Raw genomic sequence first — 16,297 nt, forward strand, 5'->3', positions numbered from 1 at the left:
CATCACCAGGGACTGAACATCTTATTAAATTTGAAGGAAGAATGGATGGAGCAAAATACTGGGAAATACTGCAAAAGAGCCTGCCTCAGCCCACTAAAAGAAATAAAGTTTGGGAGGAAATCAACCTGCCAAAGCAACAACATGCCAAAACAAGTGGCTCAAGAACAAAATGTGATTGTCCTACGGTGGGCCAGTCAATGTCTTCATCTCAGTACCATGAACAATCTGTGGTATTTCACGACTCTCTGAAAGACTATGCAGGCAAATAGTAAAACTATTTAAGAATACGTTTCTCAAAGTAAAATTGCAAAGAGTTTAGGGCAGTCATCATCTATGATACATAATATAATTAAAAGATTCAGAGAAAAGGACAACAACCAATATTGGATGGCCATGATCTTCAGGCCCCCTTAAAAACAGACATGATTCTGTAGTGGAAATCTCTGAATGGGCTCAGGAACTCTTCCGAAAACCATTGTATGTGAACACAGTACATCGCTGCATCCACAAATGCAATTTAAACTCTATAATGCAAAAAAGAACCCAGATATAAACAAGATCCAGAAACGCATCTGCCTTGTCTGGGCCCAAGTTCATTAAAGATGGACTGAGGCGAAGTAGAAAACTGTCCTGTGGTCTGACAAATCAAAATCTCAAAATCTATTTCAGAATCATGGGCTAAAGAGGAGAGGGAACATCTGGCTGGTTATCTGTGCACAGTTCAAAAGCCTGCATCAGTGATGGTATGGGGGTGGATTTGTGCACATGCCATCCAGACAATGTCTTTTTCAGGGAAAGCCTTGCTTAAAACTCTACCATGCAAAAAAGAAACCAGGTATAAACAAGATCCAGAAACGCCATTGTGTTCTCTGGACTCAATCTCATTAAAGATCAGCTGGAAAACTGTTCTGTGGTCTGACAAATCAAAATTATTAATTATTTTTGGGAATCATGGATGCCGCGAACATCCTGCTTGTTATCAGTGCACATTTCAAAAATTAACATCCATGATGGTACGGGGGTGCATTAGTGCATATGGCATGGGTGATTTAATGCACTCACTCTACTAGTTCCTCACAGCTTTTCCTCTTTGTTTTAACTAATCCTGAAATGCACTGAATCATGCTATGAGCTCCATGTACTTGCCACAATCACAGGAAACCCTGATAATACATCATACATCAAATATTAAAAGAGGACATGAATAAAAAAATTTGCTTCTTTGGGACTGAACTTAATTAATAACCTTTATTCAGTTGCAGAGGTGGAGAATGTATGCAACAACAGCATTGCTCTAATCGCGGGAACAGCGTCATTGTCCGCCATTCTTCTGCTTATGCTGCTGAGTGTCTGCATTGCCCTCTGTTACAAACAAAGGAGAAAAGCAAGTAAGCGCATTTCTTTTCTTTTAATACTGCTCAATGAAAAGTGTCCTGCCCCACCTTCACAGGAACAACGATTAAAGTATAATAAAGAAATTAGGTGGTCACATGCATTAACTCTGCTGTGTGCCCCAAGCCAACATTGGCAAGGGCACAGGATTTTTAATGCATGACCAACTTCAAATTACAGAAGAATAGTCATCACTATAATTTGCTAGGTTGAACAATATGACAGTTATATCAGGAGCAGGGGCAGAGGGGCAGCATAAACAAGCTTGACCTTGGAGACATGAAAGGTGGGGTGAACCCTAACGGTGCAGAGTAGGAGATGAACAGCAGACAGGCTAATGACCCTGGAGATGAAAAGGGAGCCAATGAACCGGGGGAGATCGTTTCCGGGGACTTCGTACATTCACTTCCATTTCCCGGTCCAGGTTCTGGCAGGTAGTTCCTGGAGCACTTGACGAAAGAGAGGCCTATAACTGAACAGGGGAGCGAGTTGTGTAGGGAACATTTGTCCACATGGTTGGACACCAGAATTGGTGGTGGATAAAGACAAGAGTCCGGTGGGAGCCCGGGTTACAGGTCAGGATAGATGTATGGCCCCACTCCAGAAGTCGGGACCAGACCAAATCTGGGACAAACAGCTGGTATTGCCACCTCCGCCAACAGACTACCCGCACCTTCTAAAGAGCCTGCTCTTCTAACAGCCAGGTGGCGATGAAATGAGCTGGATTCCTGCAGTATAGTCAGCTGTGGCTGCTGATCCTCCGCTGCCGCTCTGCAGGGGTCAGTCATGCCCTACCCAGTTGCATGGGCTCCATTGGCGAGGACTCAGCAGTTCTCTGCCGGTCTTGGAGAGGCTCAGGTTATTTTGGGGTGTCACGATGACCGAAGCGCCGGAGGGTTCCGGGACATTGGACGGATGGTGTAGAGGATGCAGACTGGGAATTGTTGTTTCCATATCACAGTAGACCAGGCAAGGGCCCTCACTCACAGCCGCTGATAAGATATGTTATCTGGAGCGATCTGTGGGAAACAGGGACGGCTGTAGGAGGGGCCAGAGGAGAAACGCTGTTGCGTGTAGTGTTGCGATTCCGTCGTGGTCTGCTGCCCAACAGATAGCCCTGAAACTGTTCACGCGGAGCATTGAAGGCAGTGACGTGGCAACCCGCCATGGACTGAAGTCATTCCATCATGCCCTGGAGGCGATCTTCATGCCTCCTCGTTGCGGCACCTAGAAGGGACACCGCATTCCGGAGCTGGTCGTTATCTGCTGGGTCTGTTATGGCCATTCTGTCAAAGCTCAGAAGAGAAACCCAAATGCAGACACAGGTGGATGGAGTGCAGGAAATGTTTATGTTAACTATCAAAAGACATTTTACAGGCAGGCGGGATCAGGTCAGGGCAGACTGAGGTTTGGTACCCAGGAAATATAAAAGACAAAGTTAGAACCCCTACTTCCCAAACGCCAATTTAACCCCTGTAAGACACATGGGGGGGTGGAACACAAGACAAGCGTGAATGAAATCAGTGTGTGACAATATCGAATCATGAAAGAGATTCAAATTATATGATGTTACTAACAGCCTAATAAGGCCATAACCCATAAACAGGTTTTCTGAAGCAATGCCATAAAAAATATACAGTATGTTAATGAAAACTGCATGACTTCTCTGTGGGGTAATCCAACACACTGAAGGGAAATACACTCATTACAATTATTTTGAACAGAAGGGTGATACATTTGAATAACTTTGTAATGTATGCATGTATGCATTTTCTTTCCTGAAAAAGAGCCTGTTTTATCTATCTACTGCTACGGCAGGCACCATCTGTACAATTATTGTTAAAGAGTTGTTTTGGACTTAGCCAGGACCTGGGGCTTAGGAAGTCAAGGATGCTGTGTCATAAGTTAGTAACCAATAGATCCCCCTAAAAGATAAATAAACTTAACTGTCATCAGGCTACTGAGTTTGTCTGCTTCCCAAAAGAAATGAGCACTGCATTTGCAGTATTTTGCACGTATTTCGAGGCATCAGATGCAGTAAGAAAGCTAAATGACGATTGGGCAAAATGTTTTTATTTGGTATTTGATTATATTTGAAAACCCAAAATTCCTATAATGTGCTTCTAGCTCAAATTATTTCTCCTTGCTACACAAGTCTTTAAATATAAAAAAGTTAACGGAGGAATGCATAATGCTTCCTCTCAGTCATAACTGTGACAAGATTCTGTCTGTCTGTCGGCAAGTCACACTTCACTCCGACCAGTGGACACGCATCATTTGTCTGTGTGTGAATATGACACACATCACTAAGCTCAACTGGCAGGCATCGTTTGTACATTCAGTTTGTTTAATACCACCATGCGCTCAACTATTGTCAGCATCTCCTGATCAAAACATCTTGCTGCTATGCTTCGGGCTGGTGATACCAATTCCGTTTAGGTTGCATGCTGCATCAACCAGTTGCTCAGCCAATGTTACCCATAATGCATGACACAACTCATTCAATACATATGGTTACTGAAACCAAAGCCCATCATGGGATTCCACCAACATTTTTCAAAATTCTCTAGTCTGAAAGCAGAGAATACTGCACAAACTGCTTTGCGTGATGGTAGTTGGTGGAAGAAAGTATATTAATCTGACAACACAGTGGGTACTTTGAGGATGTTTTAACATTATATATAATAATATATTGACATGACAATATAGATGGTTGGATGTGGTCCACACATAAGTATGCCAACACCATTTAGTGCTTGATTTGGCCATCTGGAGAACAAGCCATTGTTTTTAAAGTATTATGAAATGTGATAGTCTGTTACAGCCCAGCACCATTCCCAAGAATTTAACGTGATGATGCGCTATATTTAGATTTCACACATGGGCCACATAGGAGTTATATCATGATAAAACAACAAACTTTCCTGACTAATGGAAACCTAGGCTTTCCCCAACTGTAATGATTTGCATTTCTGAGGGTGGATGACCATTTTAATAGACAACATTTCAAAAACCTAATTCGACCAATTTTGGTGCTGCTTTAAATATAGCCTACAGACAGATTTTACAATGCTTTCATAAGCATGATATAAATGTCCTATGAAGCACCGGTAACCTTATGTCATGCTTTATAAACATAAATGTTGCATTCTTTAGTGATATATTCACAGAGCTGCTTTGGCATTGGCTTTGGCTTTGGCTTTGGCTTTGGCTAAGAACAGCACATAGGTGTGGTATGAAGAATTTATAATCTAAACGTAATTTAAAGTGGCACCCACATTTTAAATAATAATACGCACTTTTATGTACTTATATATTATCATTCATTGCAACCTGAATGCCCAGGCTGTTAATAATAGTATAATATAGTGTGTTGTCAACAATTCAATCACATTTTCTTTCCGGTGGGAGGAAGAAATCCTTGGCATTATACATATTTTGTATATTTCAGTCCGGTTTTTATTTTACTTGTTTAAACTTAAAGACAATTTAAGTTTAAATTTAAGAACACCCGTCCACTCAGTAAAATGTTGGTTTTAATTCCTGTACTGCTCATTTGTTTGTGTTGACATATTGAGCATGGGACTAGAAAGAGAAAATAGATACTTGTCAGTTTGCACAAGGTCCATCTGAGATTTGCTTTCTGCATTTGATCAAACCCTTACAAATTGAATAGTTGTGGGGAGCTTCCATGATGAGCAATTACATTTAAAATTCTTGCCCGGGGACAGAAGGGCAGTTTTTTTTTCACAATGTCCACATTTTACTATTTAACTATTTAAGCACAAAAGTAATTGTTTAAAACAGGTATGTTCCATCTCATATACTTTATAAACTCCTCAGAATGCCATTAACCAACATTACTTTCTTTCATTTTCGGACCTAAATCTGGATTATTTTGTCTTTCAGAATCAAGTAAACACATGACAAGACGGTAAGAATGTGATGCTCTTGTGTAATACTTTCTAACCTCTCAGCTGGCTTGTTAATGTGAGAACTTATTTTATTTGAAAAGGTGCAGACATTAGCTTTGGTTAGGGTATTAAAAACATTTTGGACATAGCTAAAAATGAAGATCCAGGATTATGTTTAAATACTTTAGAGGATGTGACTACTCATTGATTCCACAGAAAAAAATTGTCAGAGTGATCTATCACAACCTCATCCTATTGATTCAAATTTCCATTAGTCCTTTACACAAGCTGTTGCTGGGACTCAGCATATAGTAGGTCTTAGTAAATAAGTCTAACCAAAGACATGTATTTGTATGGTTCTGAATCAGAGAGGGAGACAATGTCTTAGAGAGAGAAACAACTCTTTGAGGTTTTTTGGCCATAATGTGTGATATGCTAAACTACAATATGGAATTGTTTGAAATTGGTCATACCATGAATCATTTAACAATGTGATTTTAGGTTGTAGGACCTGTACAGTTGTTACCAATTTATTTTCTATTCTGAAATAGAAGGATATTTGGCCTTTACTGCTATCTAATGTACAATGATAGGTATTCATTAGTTTGTGGCTCCCACCATATTCCATTTCAGATGTTTCTTTTGTGATTAGACAACTCAACCCTGAATGAAATTAACTGTAGTGTAGGCTGTATAAGTGACAGGATGACCATGTAATGTATAGGTTTGTAGCTCAAATGTTTGGGAATTACAGGTGTTTTCTTACTCCACTCTGGTCAAACAGTTCATTTCACAAGCCCAATACAATACACAAAGGCCTAATACTGGCTGATTCTGGAGAGATAGATGGAGACAGTAATAAAAAAAAGGAAGTGTCTCATGCAAAATCGTCATGCAAAAATGTCAGTCGACCTCTGGGAGAAGCAAACAAGAATATGAAATGATAAAAATTTGTGTTAGACTGATTATCGGCCTGGTCGATTATCTGCACCAGTTTTTGCCTTTTACTAATTCAGCTGTTATTGGCCCTTGGATATCGGTTAAGCAATAATCCCTTTCATGTAGTTGATCAGCCTTTAATTTTTCAGTGGTCTTAAGAACAATCAAGTGTCAGGTCCTGGCTGGGGGCCTCTAGGCATCTCCAGGCATCTCCATGCGCCTGGGGGCCACTGTCAGGACCTGACTGCAGATGTGCCTGTAGGCATCTCTACGGTACTGTTTTCTGTTCTCCCCAATTAGAGACAGATGTATTTTGTTTTCTCTGATTGTACCTCCGTGGTCTAGTTCTGGACCAGGGGTCCTGGGCGGCGGGGTAGGCCCTGTGGGGACAACGTCCGCATTCCCGGAGGCAGCCCGAGCAGGCAGCCCAGTAGACCCCGCGTACGATTTTTGGAAGGGGGGCTATGGGGTCCTTCAGGGGGGGAGGGGGGTAGAGCCCCTGCCGCCATACTCGTGGAGGCTCAGGAGGGAGCCCCTGCAACACTGGGAGCAGGAGTACCCAGAGTCATCAGAGGAGGAAGACGAGGTACTCCTGCCACCACACTCATGGGGCTCTGGAGAGAGCCCCTGCAGCCTTGGGAGGCGGAAGGAGAGCCTCTTCTGCTTCCCACACTCAGGGACCGGGTGCCAGTGCCAGTGCCAGTCCCCTGCCCTGAGCTATGTCCGACTCTTGGGTCGGAGCCTCCACCAGTCCCGGCATCCGTCCTGCTTCGGGTCGAAGCGACCACCTGGCGCCCCACCCTTCACGCCATGGATGTTCCCATCTTGCGGTCGGGAGTCCGCGCCTGGGGGAGGGGGGGGGGGGGGGGGTACTCTCAGGTCCTTGCTGGAGGTACTGCGGTACTGTATTCTGTTCTCCCCAATTAGAGTCAGCTGTGTCTCATGTCTCTAATTCGGGACCCTATTTATGTCGTTCTGTTTGCCTTTCAGTTTATTGGTCATTGTTTGGAGTTAGCTTTGTGTTTGCTGCCCTTCAGTTTAGGGTTATACTCTCCTTTTGTTGTTTTGTTTAAAAAAACTAAAAGAACTATTAAAAGGATGTTCTACAGCTCTGCGCCTCATGTCCTGCTTCTCAACTCTGACATCAAGCAAGATAAAGTATTTTCCTATTTGAGACTTTGGATATTAAACCTTGACGCAAACTACAGCTGTAAATTAAAATAATACTTCACCAGCTCTGACAACAATGTGCCACGTACACATTCAATTTATGTTTTTATTGTTTATTAAAAATTTAACTTGTTAGATCTTGTGTTTCCTTCAAACAAGGGTTGAAATTGAAATTAAATATATATCTTTAAATTCAACAAAACTGCTCAGGGAAGTGAAAATTATTTTACATAGCATTGTGGTTCTAATGCTTAGTTTAATTGAATACTAAAGGTTACTGCTTTTAAACCAAAATACATTACAGCAGATCTCTGCCCTCTTTGGAAATGTATTAGAAAATGAAAAAAAATTATTATTTTAAAGTAAGTTTTGTGTCTGTATTGCATATGGAATTCTTCAGGTGTAAATTTTACTAGAATTTAAAGATGGGGAATATTGGCATATAAAATTGGTTATCTTTGGCCACTTCAATCCCAAATTATCAGTATCGGCATCAGCTTTAAAAAAACGATAATGGTCTAACACTAATAAACATAAATGGTTATTAAAAACTGTATTAAGACTGAAACAAGAAAAAGCAATTGAAAGTTCAAGCATACTGTAGCTCACAGCTTAAGCCACTGCTTCTGTAATGTTTGTGTAATAGGAATAGATATTTCCATTGGCCTTTCTCTGGGTTTCCACAGGATAGATGAATCAGAAAGAGAGAGAAGCTCTGTTGCTGAGGCGACACAAGGGAAGGTCAACTTGGGATACACCACAGAGGGCTACTCAGGTGAGAGTCTGGTTGACCAAAAGCCCTGCTCCTCATTTTGACACATTAACTTGTAGGGTTGGACTATTAGAATTAATGGGCTATTTTGTCTGTGAATTCATACATTATACTATGCTCCTAACAGCATTAAATGTTACTGTTACGGTGTCATATAATGCCATGTACAATCTTAAGCTTCTGTACTATCAGTGAAATGGTCCAAGAGCTTGTCGAGTCAGTTAAATGCTTGTTTCTCATTCGTCAGGCCCTGAATGGGGTGACCTCATTGTCACTTCAGGAGCCCACTGCCAGACAGGTTCCATCAGTGCTCACAAGGTAAGGAGAGAGGGAAAGAGCAACTTACTGCTGCTGAATAATGCAGAGTCAGTCTCTTTACTGCAGCCCCATGGCTCTGGCACTTCTCACATTGATGGGAACAGCAGGACATTCATCTAGATCCACCTCCCCTGGCAGCGGGTCAGCTAAATCTCAATAGCTGCATCCAAAATGGCACCCCATTCACTATATACTGTAGGACAATACCTTTGTGTCACACTCTATTTCCTACATCTGGACTGGTTTACTTTGGAAGAAAGCGAAAGGATGCCCTCAGCAATATCTGCTGCCAGTTGTTACACATGGTGGGGGATCTGTAATTCTATGGGCAGCCATCTCGTGGATGTCATTGGGTTGAATGATTGCTCTGCATGACAAAATAACAACCAAGGAATTTGAGGCCAAAAGTGTTTTTATGAACACCAGGATGATGTCAAGATGATTAGAGCTGTTCTAAAGGCCAAAGGTGGCCCTTACCCTTATTATGTCCTTGATATTTATATATTGTTAAGTTTTTCAGGTGTTTTGTCCACTCCTTTACAATCTTCATCTAAGTGTAGCGTGTTTTGTAATTTCTTTGATCCATAATTTTGTAGAGGGGAATTTTCTCCCCCTATCCATTAATATGTCCATTTATTGTAACAAGACTGTAAGCATTATTGGTGGTGTATTGTGCAGCACCTTTAACCATATCTGGGTGCCATTTTGAATGCTGCCAGTAACTAAATACTGTCGTTTTCAGTGAGATCATCTATGTATATTGTGCATCCAAGCTGGTTAACTTGGGTTTATAAATATGACCTTGGTTCCCTGAGGGTGGGAATGAGGTGAAACACTTAGGGTAGCTTTCTGATGAGCAAAACCTGAAATCCAATTAAATCATGCATTAACGCCAAACAGGTGTTGAGTTTGCTCAGAGCTTTTCCTCCCAGGGTATAATATCCCAGGCCAACCCTGATTACACTGGTTCAGGCCCGCTCTTCACCGTGACTGATAGTGAACTGTGTTGGGCCATCAAAGAGTAGGTACTTCTCCTCTCCCTCAGGGGACCCTGGTTATTTTCATAATCCCAAGTTCGCTTTCGGTCGGTCACTATAGGGGATAACTCAATAGCACCGTTACACTGGTGAAGTGGGACAGTAAATATTGAGCTCTAGGGCAGCTTTCCTGATTTGCTGGGGCAACATGGACACAGTGGCTACCTAGACCTCCACATCAACATCATGCAACAACACATTATGGCGATGGAACATCAAGACAATAAAATCTTACTAACGTGAGGCAAAACCCAATCTTGCCACAGGCCACACTTGCAAATGTCTGTCACAGGCCACAATTCCAAAAGTGTCTAGGGTACTGCTACTGGTAAATGGGTACCCACTACGGCCATTGTTTCCCACTGTTTACTGCAACTGTTTGGACCGTGCTTCGGTCTCGACTGGCATCGCAAAGCAAAGAGCTGGTTGTACAAGCTGAACCCAAAATCTGGTACATAGAAATGTGCATGTACGTTGGTCGTTAGATGCAAAGGGGGGGAAAAGCTAAATGGTCAAAAGCCTGCAAGCAATTGCACCTGGACAGTAACTCAGGTTCCATGTCATAGAATCTCAGGCCAACAACAAGCTACAATGTGTGGAGATCTCCCACAAGAGGCTAGGACCAGAGTCAGATTACAGGTAGGAGAACATCGTCTTATACACGGTCTAACACTAGCCGTCAATGACATTCATGGGCAGTCCTCTCTCAGAGATTTTGCCCAGCTGGTGGGCCAAAGACAAAAGTTCCCACCCTGGGACTAAGGGTGCTGGACTTGAAGACCGAAACACAAGAATACCACACCTGAAGGAGCAGTTACTTTTAGCCTCTCCCAGAAAAGGGTTCACAGGAGGAAAACGTGTCATTAAGCATCTTCCTCTCCTCCAGACAACATTACCAAAAAGGGCAATCTGAATAAACAAGACCGCTAACAGGCCTATCATACTTGGGGAGGGGCAATATGGTTAACCACAGATAGCGCTGTGCCACCAATGTCACAGCAATGCTCTTCCTGAGAGCAGATATGGCTCTATAGGGAAGATAGAGAATGACTTCAGCACAAGCATGAACCACCCAGAGGACAAAGTAGGGATGGCTCGCTTATAGTACTTACATTCATATTCACCACAGGAACAAACCAACCTATTTTCTCATTGGGAACAGAGAAAAACACAACCTTGCAGTAACAGCAAACAGTATGAACCCCCGTGAAGAATGTGATAAAAATGGACAGATAAATTGCAGCTTTTACCATAAGTTGAAGAGTGTGTAAAAAAAAATCCTCTTGAAAATAAAAAAGCATGAGATTCTGTCATGCAGCGCAAGTGATCATTGTAATCAGGGTCGAGCTGGGCTCCAGCTAGCTTAAAACCTTTTAGCATTAGGGCATGATTACATTTATGTTGAAGTTGTGCATGTTGTTAGAATTTAGCAGTTGCTAGCGATTATATACATGAAGGGCGTCTACCTATCACAGATCACATCTCCACAAGAACCCCCATGCCAAATGGTCAGTGTAAACATTCCACATTCCTGAGGTTGGCAGAGCGTGACCTACAGAGAGAGAATCTATTGTTCTCATTATCTAGGCACATTTAACTTCCAATTAAACATACAGTCATATAATTCCACAGTGCAAGTGACTGACTGAAAGGAAACTCATTGTACAACTGCTGTATTGTTAATTAACCTGCTTATTGGCTAACTAAAAGTGTTGTGTGTTTTGCTGGATAAATTGATTAAAACATTTTAGTCAATTTAATATGCTCACAGAGCTTCTACGATTGTTCCAACATTTAAAATATTCCAACATATTGGCCAATTCTTGATTTGGATATTGATGGATATTGGAAACAAATTCATATACCTCATGCCAGTTAACAGTAATCGGACAATGGCATGTGGCTAATGCACTGTAGGTTGGTAATGAGTTTCTTCTGATTCTTAAATAATCCTTCCAGTGCTTTTGCACAAGGTAAAAAGTTAAAATATTACAAAATATTTAGTCCAGTCTGCCATTTGTTCTTAATTCCAGATCCCTGATGTTGTCTCTTCCAGTAACAGTAATTCTCCAACTGAACACAATGGACATGGCTTCAAGAATATAAGAAGAGTGACAACAGTGTAATCATGATATGGGTTCAAAAATAATATTTGGTCGATGTTGCTATTACATATATGTTTCACTGCCGATGATCATAAACAGGGTAAACAGGATATTTTCCTGTTTTAATTTTTGTTAATATTCAATGCTTTTTCATTTTGAAGATGCGTGCCTCTATTATTGCAGCCCTACTGCCTGCCTGTTCAACTAGTCACTAGTAACTTCTCACAAAAATTCCCCCAAGATCAGAGAAGGACTGTCAACCACAATTTTGTGAGTTGACCCACAATTTTGACCCCAAATGATTTCTCTTTGCAGTGCAGTCAGGCTTCAGAGCTGGTCATAAGGTTTACATTAGCAACACTGAAGATCCTACATCACATAATATTTGCTATAATCAACAGTCACTGTGTGGCTATTTTTATTGATCTGGCTAAAGCCTGGTTTCCAGAACTGGTTTCATGTTTTGCAACACTATAGCAAATGACTATCTTACCCATCCTGGACATGGGCAATGAAATTCACAGTCTCGCATCTAACAGTCACCTCAACAAATTACATGTTGTTTGCCAAAACAACATGCCTCTGTCACCATTGCCAGCTACAACACTCATCACCAATATCTTCATACACCTGACAGTCCAACAGAAATCGGTGCTCTGGTGCACATACCTCACACTGGTTTTTCATAAATCCTATTTCTTTCAGTTCTCTGCTGCAAATCCCTTGAACAAATTAAAAGGACTCATTGTCTAGTCTGGGTCTAAAACAATCTAGGTCAATGGAGAACTCCATTCAGCATTATTTTTAGTCCTACACTAGACTTAGTGTCCAGAAACTGGCCTTTAACATGAAATGCTGTGTAATGGCATGCGGCAGGTGTTAAAACAACACAAAATGGATGCTAACAGGCAGTCTAAGTAGGTTTGTTATCTTATTGCCGGACTGTGTAAGCGGAGCCGGCCTAGAAGAGTGAATGTCTCTTACTGAGTCCGTGACTGACTGGCTGACTGACTGACTGGCTGGCTGGCTGAACGACCAACCCTTGTTAAATAGCGTAGTGGTTAGATACGCGGACTCTGGAGCAAAAGGTCCTGCATTCGCTTCCCGTAACAGTCAAAACGCATTATACTTGAGGTACAGGACAGAAAACACTTAGCTGGCTACCACTTAATGTAGCTACGTAAAAGGAAGCCTGAAATAAAACAGTTCTGGTGGATATAAGGATTTGTTCAGGATAGACTAACACTTCACAGGCTTTGCCTGGTTTCTTTTTATTACAGGTGTTTAAACTGGTTTAATAACAACATTGAAAAAATGAAAAGTGGGTGTAGTTAAAAAAAATAACATGGTTTACAGAACAGTCCAAGTTACATTGGGTTTTTAGTGCCAGGCACTTTCCATTACAGAAATTATCAATTAGCTTCATTGGTCAATTCACTGATTGACTAACTTCAATCCACCTACTTTTCCAAATCAATTCCATCAACATCTTGCATAACCTGCTGCTCACATAATTGTCCCTGAAGTAATTTACCCTTCTGAGACAAGAAAATATGCTGCACACCCCAGACAGCACAAGTAGGACAGGTGAATACACAGTCAAACATATAGCTACAGGACTACAGAAAACCAAGAATCAAGATTAAACTTTTTAAATGCATTTAATCAAGCATTGTTTGAAAATAACCAGCCATGTTTATTGGTTAAAAATGTCCTATTAACACTCTAAAAATAAGTTTATTTGAGGATCACTTAGGTTGAATAATACTGCAATGTTAAGTGTCCACAAATGCATACTCTTAAAGAAAACAGAATTGCAAAATCCATGTGTATATTATAGTTTTTTCACTAATATACATCCATATCCACTGTCTATAGTCAGTGATATGAATTAAGAAACCCAATAGCCTGAACCCCACTCAGTCATGGGCTCATCATTCAGAGCCGTTGTGTAAGCCGATAGCTGTGTTAATCATCCTGTCAACAGCTGAATGTTCCACTCACCCTCATCAAAAAAAGTTTTTAGGTTTTACATTGTCATACATAACAAGGAGCACATGGGCCCATTTTGTGTTACGTAGTGGTATGGCTCTTACAATATAAAAAAAAAAAAAAAATTTAATTATTATAATAATCACATTGGAATGTTCAGGCATCCATTAGCCTTCTCCAATGTGGGTGTATTTGCCACAATAGATAAACATACAAATTCAAAGTAAGCATGTATTTTCCAAGAAACATTAACATTTCTCGGTTTCAACATGTTGTCTTGGTACTATTTTCTATTGAATATAGTGTTTAAATGATTTGCACATCATTGCATTCTGTTTTTCTTGATACATTTTTTTGTACACTTTCTAAAGAAATGTCCTTGAATGAGTAGGTGCGTCCAAACTTTTGACTGGTACTGTAGGCATAAACTGCATAAACAAGCTGTACTATCTATTAAGGTGTTAAAACCTATCATGTTCTGCTTGGAATTTTTGGCTCAAATCTGCATGAATCACGTTGCTATGGCAATGTGCAAGAGATTGCAACTTTGAAGACTGATGAAGAGAGATAGTTGGAAGAAAGGTTATTAATATTATTATCTACTTTGAGGAAATGTAAATAAAATCTATACTTTGTCATTATGATATACTATAGACTAATGGATGGATTCTAGATAAGTATGTCCATACCATTTATTGGCTGATTTAACAATCTAGTACAGATAATAAATTATGAAATGTGATAGCATTTTCCCCCCAGTGAACTATAGTGTGTATACTATGTAATTCATGGTTATTAGCATTACTACACATTTCCTGATTATAAAGACTGTCAACTTAGAAGTTGGAAAATAAAATGAGGTCATTTTACCCACTGATAGAACATTAACTACATTGATATGAGTTTTTCTGTGTGTCTGTGGGAGCTCAACTCTTTAACTCCAGTTAACTGAATGAATCTGACAGCCCTAATTAAAGTATTAAGTAGACAAGAATCTGTTTATATTAATACTCTGTTACACACACCTTAGTATGCTTTTTAGTCCATCGGTTTATGTTACTCTTCAGACACAGTTACTTTTTCTCCAGTTCTGTTACTTGTGTTGCTTATTTCTGTACCTTTTTAAGCCCTCTTTAAGCCGACATTATCTATTGTTCTCATGCTACAATACCGTCATGTATACACTTTTCGAATTTTGCTTTTAGTTTTGCTCTGGTACGGAAGCCGTGAACCGTAAGGTGAAACACTTTTTTTGGTGCTGCATCTTATGTTTATCTTGTAATTTTGAGATAGTATCTCGTTATAACAAGATAACTGACCTTTAATTTTTTATTATGTGTTGGCAGTAACATTTAGCACCTGGGTTCTACGAGTTGGGGAGTTAGGCTACTCTTTTCAACATTCAAGCTTTTTATTTAAAACATAAAATAATTTAATTAAATGTACGTAAATAATTAAATAAAATGTATGTAATTAAATGTACTATCAATTTATATTTATTCCTACAACAGAAGATAACAAAAACAGAGGAACACATTAATGGGGCCTTGCATTATTAAATGGATAGGCTACTTTGATTTGGCCTCAGAAAGTGGCCTTTGCTGTAACAGCAAATCCCGGCAAAGTTCTATAAAGCTGATAACTCTCGAGGATGTTCTGTAGCCGATACTTTCGGTATGCCAAACCAATGCTTGAAATATTGTTTCTTTTGTTTCAACATACAACCTACATCAACACAACACATGATAAAAAATGAAAGGAATACAACCATCCACTTTCTGAAAATAAAGACAGATGCATGAGATGCTTTGCATATCAATGAATCAGAGAATTTGTTAATCTCAAAATGTAAACAAAGATCATGTTGTCATAAGGAGAGGATTCTCATTATAATGAAATAGTATCTCAAAATAACGAGATAATCCTAAAAATCATAACGAGATAAACATTCATAATGTTTCTCATAATGTTGAGATTCTATCTCGTTATAACTGTAAGGTATGCCACCAACACTCAACGTCGACCTTCCCATGTGAGATTGCAACTCTACTAAGCCCGTTTGTACAGTGGATTCCTTTGTCTTAGAAAGTGTGAAAGTCTATTTCAGTATCCTGACCTGTGCCTGCCTGTTTGACCACCTCTCTGGATTATTCCCTTCGGTACTTCTGCTTATTGTCTACTGTGATACCTGGTAACTGACCTTCAGCCTGCCCTTTGACTCTGTGCCAGCCTGTCCCTTGATATATATCGTTGTACTTTCCAAATAAACTTCCTGCGCTCTGTGCTTGGATCCAACCATCCTTCTGTGTGTATTCAAGATGCAGCACCCAAAAACATTTTCACCTTACAGTTCAGGGGTTCCGTACCAACCCTTAACCCATCATTACAGAGACAACATTCTATAAAACATTGTGGGGGACAATAGAAAATGTTATCATTGGTAAATGTTTGTTACACGAATACCAGCAAATTAAAGATTGGAATCATACTTCAACCTCATTGTAATTTCAAATCCAAATTATTTAAATATAGAGCCAAAAGAAGAGAAAATGCTTTACACATTAATTAGCCTTTAGAAATTCTGTGGTTATTATTAGATTATTGTCATTCTCACAGTGAATGTGGAATGATGACAGATGTATGACTTATCTCAGCAGG

The 16,297-nt window shown here is 40.1% G+C and overlaps 1 protein-coding gene across 4 annotated transcripts in view; it reads left to right on the forward strand.

The window, feature by feature from the left end:
- The window catches only part of igsf5b (immunoglobulin superfamily, member 5b), a 35,160-nt gene extending 21,228 nt beyond the window's left edge, over nucleotides 1–13,932 (forward strand). For 3 of the 4 annotated variants that reach the window (XM_020047564.3, XM_020047573.3, XM_020047584.3), the window contains 5 exons: nucleotides 1,257–1,388; nucleotides 5,302–5,326; nucleotides 8,102–8,190; nucleotides 8,435–8,505; nucleotides 11,576–13,932. In XM_020047564.3, the coding sequence (XP_019903123.1) occupies nucleotides 1,257–1,388; nucleotides 5,302–5,326; nucleotides 8,102–8,190; nucleotides 8,435–8,505; nucleotides 11,576–11,668 (410 nt within the window). In that variant the 3' untranslated portion in view covers nucleotides 11,669–13,932. The remainder of the gene's footprint in view (nucleotides 1–1,256; nucleotides 1,389–5,301; nucleotides 5,327–8,101; nucleotides 8,191–8,434; nucleotides 8,506–11,575) is intronic. The other variant, XM_020047578.3, reaches the window with a different exon arrangement.
- Nucleotides 13,933–16,297: the final 2,365 nt, after the last annotated feature.

This window comes from Esox lucius, chromosome 1 (genome assembly GCF_011004845.1).
Source record: "Esox lucius isolate fEsoLuc1 chromosome 1, fEsoLuc1.pri, whole genome shotgun sequence".
Classification (NCBI taxonomy): Eukaryota; Metazoa; Chordata; class Actinopteri; order Esociformes; family Esocidae; genus Esox; species Esox lucius.